The sequence below is a fragment of the Mastomys coucha genome, unplaced genomic scaffold (assembly GCF_008632895.1).
Source record: "Mastomys coucha isolate ucsf_1 unplaced genomic scaffold, UCSF_Mcou_1 pScaffold22, whole genome shotgun sequence".
Taxonomy (NCBI): Eukaryota; Metazoa; Chordata; class Mammalia; order Rodentia; family Muridae; genus Mastomys; species Mastomys coucha.
Genome location: NW_022196905.1, coordinates 47300901 through 47308404, shown reverse-complemented (window position 1 = coordinate 47308404; position 7504 = coordinate 47300901). Strand labels below are relative to the sequence as shown.

Genomic DNA, 7504 nt, shown 5'->3' with positions numbered 1-7504 from the left:
CCTGGCTACTACAATAAAGAAAATCATTAAGACATTTATGATTCTTGATAAGCCACTGCAGCCCTGTGGTCCTGTAGCTCAATGACTAACAAACCCTTATTACTTCAGAAGGACTCATCCACATAAAATTAAGTGCCATTTGACTTTGTATAGGTCCTTTTGCACTAGCAACTAACAAGAGAATAAGTGAAGAAAATTATCTAACTGATAAGAGGCTTTGTCAAAATTCTAGAGAATGAAAAGCAGAGCTAGCACTGCCTGCGCTTGAAGCCAAGTGACTAGCGTGTGTGCTTCAGTGACGTCTAACCTGGCTCTTCTCACCTAGTCAATGAAGGTTGAGATGAGACCGAGTGAGGTTCACAAAGACTATGCTTTTGGAGGCACCTTTAATTCCTCGGCCCTGACACCCTGCTGTTGCTAACCCATCGAAGGCAGTTAAAAATAAGGCAGCATCAACACTACATCCAGGAGATAGCACATGCCTGTGGGATTTCACTTCATAGAAATAGCTTAATGTGAATTTCTGTTTTTTTGAAAATGCAAAAATAAAAGAATTTTTAAAACCCTGGAATTAGTTGTAGGAGTTCCAAAGTTGGTACCAAGGATAATAATCAATTGAAGCCGAGGCACGTATGTTTTAAGTTCCTTATCTTAATTTCCCTTAAAAAATATATTAAAACCCTACTACTAGTAGAGGACTCGACAGGCAATCTTCTCCATTTAACCTCAAAAAGCATAATTGGCCTTAAACACAGCGTTCTTCAGTGCTGAGAAGCATTCCTGGTTTGCTTAGAAAACAACTGACTAGTGTGAATTCAAGTTCCCAGAAAAAGGTCACACCCTTATCACCAAGGCTGATTGACTGATTATAATGCCACAACTGTGGAGAGTTGGAATGTTGCAAACTCTGGGCTAAATTTTCTTGGGCTATCTTTAGTCTCAACAGTCATTCACCTGTGCTTGACCTAAGAGCCATGTAAAATCTATCAGACTACTAGCTTTCAGCAATTCAACAGTCAAGGATGTCATCAGATAGCAGTATAACCCTTTACTGTAACTCACTTAACCAAGAAAGGTTTCTTGATTTACAGCTTTCTGCTCTTTTATTTTACAAACCACATTCACATTACCAAACAGCATTTAAGGTGACCTGATCTGTGCTCCTGAGCCAGGATCATTGACACTTAGCTCTAGAATTAAGAACGGTTCTATGGTAACACACTACACATACACACTAAATTTTCTTATTTAAAAACCCAAACCTAGAAATTCATCTAGGACCAACTTAATGAACAAAAAGAGTTGGTTATTCACATCAACTTCTATGTTTAACTCAAAATCAGCAATCAAGTTTCACATGTCAAGTAAAACAAAATAGGGATGGGATTGGAGCTCATTAAAGAACATTTTAACTAAGAGAAAGGCCTAGGATACCACCCCTACCGCCCACTCCACCCCACCCTACCCTGTCCCGGAACAGAAAATTTAAAAGAGCTGAATACCTACACTAGGCTGTGAGGATGCTAAATATTATTTCCATTCATTTCACTATACATCCTCTTTGAGGATAATCATCAATTCAATAACTTTACTTTCTTTTCAGCTCAGAGATCAAGGAAGAGACTTCCTGATTACCTTCTGTAATATAAAGTGATTTAATTATACATTCATTTTCCCTACTTTTGCTCAAATGCCATTTCCTTTGTCACAAATTCTAAGATTCCTTTCATTCTTTTAACCTAGTCTTCAAACTCACACTTTCATTCCTTCTGGCCAATTCCCAAAACTTTGATCACCACCCCCCCACACACATACATACCCACTCCACACAATCTTTACCCAATAATATATAACCAAAGCCTGCTGTTTGAAACACAATGCTTACAATAACTGGAATCAAATGACAACAGCAGAGATGAGGTTCTGAGCCAAGAATGACCTGGTCCAGCAGGTCAGGTTCAGCTACTGTCATGCCTACCCTGTGGTAACTGCAGCCGAGTGAGTGTGTGGGATATGAACAAGTGGTAGACCATGCGCATTGTGTGCACAAACTCTGGGTTTGAGCTCTAACACCAATTTTGAAACAAAACTCTGACCAACAAGAAGTCCATAATCAAGCCAAACATAATGAGATATGAGTTTCATAAAAGAGACTATTCAGAAACAACATTCATGCAATAATTATCTTTATAGATAATTTCTGTAGTGCCCAATTAGATCTGAGTATAGAAGATTTCTTTGTCTTTATTTTCCTTAGAGGGACCTTGCAATGCAACCCAGGAACTCTTGGGTACAAGGAATCCTTTATGTGGCCTCCAAAGCAGATGGGACTACAGGTACACAATGCCATCATGCTCAATGTATGGGGCAGATGAACTTTCTTAACAACCAGGTAGAGGTTCAAGCAGTTGGGAGCTCAGAATTTTTAGGCCTTACTTATGTGCAACTATGTGCCTGCACACTTGCCTGCATGCCTGCCTACCTATTGTGGCATTGGGAACTGAATCCCGAGCCTTGTTTACATGGGCACATACTCTTATCACTGAGCTACATCCCCAGACTTCTTTAAAAAGATTTAATTTTATTTGTGTGTATGTGCCACATGTGTATGGGAGGCCATGTGGGCCAGAGAGTATGCCAGTACTCTAGAGCTGGAGTTAGAGCCAGTGTAGACGCAAGCACTGGAAACTGGACCTAAGAGGTCTCTTGGAAGAGCAGCAAGTATTCTTAATCACTGAGCCATCTCTCCAGCCTCATTCATTCCCGGACTTTTTTGAATCAGAGTCAAAGTTGATCACACTGGCCTTACTAATCTATAACCCAGAGTAGCTTTGAACTTGTCATCCTCCTGCCTCAGCCTCTCCAATAGTCAGGATTTTATAACTGTCACAACTGCCTCGTCCTTTTTAAAATGGCACAGGGTGGGGTGGGAGGGTGCAGTTGTTTATCAAATTATACTTTACCCCCAAAGGAAAGATGCTTTGTAAATGTGAATGTGTCACTGAGATGCTTGGGACACAGTTCCAAAACAAACAGACTTAATTTTATAAAACTTGAGGTGTAACCTGACGATATTCACTAAGTGTTCTGGAACAGGCCACAATTCACCATTTTTCCCCTTTAAGAGTTAAGTCCTCTTGTACCTACTTTTTCTTTTCTATTATGCAAGTAAACCCAGGAACAGAAACAAGTCTCGGACATAAATATAAATCATGTGCAAATTATAAAATAAGCACTATTTGCCCCAAATACTCAAAAATCTTACCGTTTTTCATTTCCGTACGACTTCTGTGCAACTTTTGCATGAAGAATGAGAACTGTTTGATCCCCTCGTTCTTTTAAATAATTTCGCATAGCTTCCCTGTAATCAAATACAAATATTACTATTGTAGATGGTGTTTTTGTCAAAATCTTCTTTCACTCTAGCTGACAAGAGGAATGCTTATGAATATTTTTTAAACAAGCAAACCTAAACACAAAACCAGAAACAATTGCATGAGCTCACCTTAAAAAATCCTGTGCAAAGGACAATACATACCCACTTTCACTCTGCATTTTGGTTGTTAAAATACAATTAACGTTTACACTGGTAATGTAATTAATTGACTTTCTCTACAGCTTATCTTGCTCCTCTAACCTCTCACTTAAGTCACAACAAAACATCACCCAAACTTCTACTGCCTGATCCCAAACTAAACAGTCTCCCAAAGGATTTTGTTAAATATATTTAAAAGATGCTAATTGAAATTTTTGAAAATTATATTAAACTTTCAAAAAATTCAATATTACATCAAAAACTGCCACATGCTTATTAAGTAAATGTTTTATAAAAATTTCAATGTATATTTATTTACCCACGCTAAGTGCCACACAGGAGAAAAAAAACTCTACAGGTTTAAGCAGACTCTCACTTCTTGAGATGGTTTACACATCACAAAATTAAAGTCAGGATAATCAAGGAATATTTTTAATAAATTTACATTATATTTAACTTATATTATAAATAAAGATGATCCAAATGACAGTAATAAGCTGTCAAAACTGTCAACTGTCATAAAGTCATTAAATGTAGGGGAATTACAGATTTGTGTCACTTGTACACTAAACTCCCTGGATAAACCAGAGCCTCATCCAGCTTTTACTTTCACAATCTGAATACTGGAGCTAACACAACTGCCTGGTTCAAGGTGGTTAAAGGGGTGTAATGAGAAAACCTAAATGACATTTATTCTTACTGAGAAAAATGTTTTAGCTGCAAGGCATAGAAAGCCATACACAGTTTAGGGAGAGATTGGACCTCTTCCACTGAAGGAACAAACAAAACAGATTGGAGCAGCGCACTACTAGCAAAGGCATGCAAAGCCAACGCTGAAAGGTGGTGTCCACCTAGGTCAGGGAGTAGGGGACGGAGGACCATTTACATGATCTCCGTATTGAACAGACCGGCAATGGCAAGGGCGCTGAAGTATAACTATGGGAGGTGAGTGACAGCTCAGAGAATAAGATGGAGTGGAGATTATAAAATAAAAAAACAGCAGCTGGGGATGTGGTGTGGTGGCTAAAACCTTTACAAAAGGGCCAGATTCCCAGACCTCATCTAAATGCCAGGTGAGCATGGTGACCCACCTGTAATTCCTGCCTTGAAGGCAGAGCCAGGAGATTCCTATACTGGCAAGTTCTGGGTTTAAGACCCTGGCTCAAAAGAATGAAGTGGAAGAGAGATTGAGGAAGATTCCATAATATACATGAAAAAAGGACAAACCAAATCAAGATAAAAACAAAAGTCAAGAGAAAGCTGACACCCTGTCAAAATGTGTACAAAAGACCCAGGCATGGAACTTACTTGAAAAGCAGCTATATACTTTAAAAGTATATAGCACATTTTCTAAATTAAATTCTACTAACAGTATGATCTCTGCCATGTCACCTAGTAATGATTTGCTTACATGTTTACCAGGTTATGTGTTTGCTTTTCTTATCTTTCCACAACAAAGGCTTCAAGTAAAAGAGCTCTGCTCAAGTTCTTTTACTTGATACACAGGCTGCAGACTGTGCGCCCAGGCACAGGGCTGCCTTTTCTGGCTGCAATGGAAGAAGATGCAGCTAATCTTGCAGAGAATTGATGTGCCGCCAGGAAGGGGAGGGGGGAACAGGACTCTGGGAGGTGGGGTGGGGAGTGGGAGAGACAACATTTGGGATGTTAAAAAAAAAAGACAAACTGAGAAATGAGGCTGTGCTAGTTAACTTTTCTAAACAAGTATATTAATATAACCCACAGCCTTGAGATGACATGACCAAACACAGTTAAGTTACTTCCAGAAATGATACAGAAGAGGCAGGAATCAAAGCTAGTAGTTTAGCTATCAAGGACAAAGTTGGACTACTGGTAGTACAATGGCTAACCCACATCTCGGCTATGAAACAGGGTCTAAATCTTAACTGTTACTTTTGAACTTGAGGTTTGTCTCCTCCGTTGCTGGGAAAGAGGAAAAAAAAAAAACTAAAAGTGACTTAGACCCCACCTCCGACAAGTAGTTCATGTCAGCATGTTATAGGTATCATTACTGTTGTCCAAGCTCTTCATTACATATACATGATGCAGGAGAGAGTGGGTATGGGACTTCCATGAAAGCTTTGTAGCCATGCTGGTAAAAGACCTGGGCATGCACATGGCCTTATGTTTTTGACTAAAGCCTCAAAGCACTGTGAGCAAGAATTTTGTAAGAAGCAGCTGTCTGCATAGGCTGACTGACCAAACGAAAGATGTGGGGAGGTTGAAATTTTGCTATTTCAGACTTCAATTACAATCTATTTGGGGCTATCATTAGTCTACTAAATGATCATATCCCCACCAACACCTTTGTACCAGCTCCTGCCACTAGCCAGATTTAGAATGTTTTAACTTAACAAAAATCTCAATTTTCCACCAATCAAAAGAAGTGTTGAGATGGCATATGAGGTAGCCTATCTCCCATCTTGCTGTAATCTGTTTCCCTGATGTAACTATGTATTTTCTAAATCTCTTGATTTATTAACTTTCTTTGTTCTGTTTCCATAACAATTCCATGGAACTGCTTCCATGTTAGCATGTTGTATTTGGAGAGACTTTAATGAATGTTTCTGGGCCATGGTCACATATATTTTACTATAGATTAAACCTGTCTTTCATTCCTTTAAAGTGAGAGCTTTTCATTCAACTCTGTACAGCATATCTACCAAATCTATAAGCACATTTATAATGCTTGTCTTCCTTAATATGAGAATGAATGGATTAAAACATAAGAACAGCATCTTACTACAGAGCAGGGAGCCAGGCAGATGGCTCAGCAAGTAGAGGTGCTTGTCTTGAAAGCCTGACAAATGTGAAAGAGATAGCCTATTCCTGAAAGCTGTCCTCTGAGCTCCTGACATAGCCACTGATATGTGTGTGCCCCACCAACAATAACTAGAGAGAGAGGGAGAGGGAGAGGGAGAGGCTGAGACTGGCTAATAAACACTGTTCAAACATCAACCTAGCTTATGTCAAAAATACATTGTTCATATGTCTCAGGCACAGGATTTTAAGAGCAGAGAGATGATTCTATGAAAGAGAGAAGCTCTGTGAAAATTATTACTCCCAGTAACAAACAAAAGATATTTTGAGCAAGAGAATATATAATCATTCTAGTAATTATACAAACTAAAATAATGGTAAACCTCACAAAGAAAATCCTCTGCTACTCAACAAATTTTAGCAAGAGCATTAGTTAACAGCTCCTAGTTTGCAGTTACAGGAGAAAAATAACAAAACTATCTCTGAAAGAATGTATAGGCTTCTATCCCTGGGACCCATGCATGGAAGGTGATAGATTCCCTTTTCTCAAACTGACTTCTGATTTCCACAAGCACAGTGTAACGTGCATGCATGCACACATATATCACACTCACACACACACACGCACGCACGCACGCACGCACGTGCGCGCATGCATATATGCATGTACACACATATAAATATAATTTTTTTAAATAAATATAATTCTTAAAAAGCAAATTCAGTCATGTTGAATAGTATAGTCTTTATACTATTTATTTGTGCTTTTAATTAAAAATTAAAATCATGTATAAAGAATTCCCTAGGCCCCATTAGAGACTCTCCTAACCAATACTGTTTACTTTGGGAAATAGTAATAAAGAACCAGGCAGGGTAGGCATTTAAAGTTCCTTAAAAGAACGGGCATGACCCCCACATTATACTACAATACAGTAGAAACAAACTTCTTAAAATATTTTTGCTGCTGGGCAGTGGTGGCACACACCTTTTCTGAGTTCGAGGCCAGCCTGGTCTACAGAATGAGTTCCAGAACAGCCAGGGCTACACAGAGAAACCCTGTCTTGAAAACAAACAAAAAAAAAACAAAACAAAACAACAACAACAAAAAAAGCCAAATAAGACATTGTTTTCCTAAAGCAGAATCGCTTCAGAGGAGAATAAGACTTAAAAGTTGGTATTAGATGGTACTAA

General features: G+C 38.7%; 1 protein-coding gene across 1 annotated transcript in view; it reads right to left on the bottom strand.

Moving 5' to 3' along the window:
* Positions 1-7504, bottom strand: part of Rbpj (recombination signal binding protein for immunoglobulin kappa J region) — a 69188-nt gene that overhangs the window by 16981 nt on the left and 44703 nt on the right. Inside the window, 1 exon segment of the mRNA XM_031342292.1 lies at positions 3266-3361. Within this exon segment, the coding sequence (XP_031198152.1) occupies positions 3266-3361 (96 nt within the window).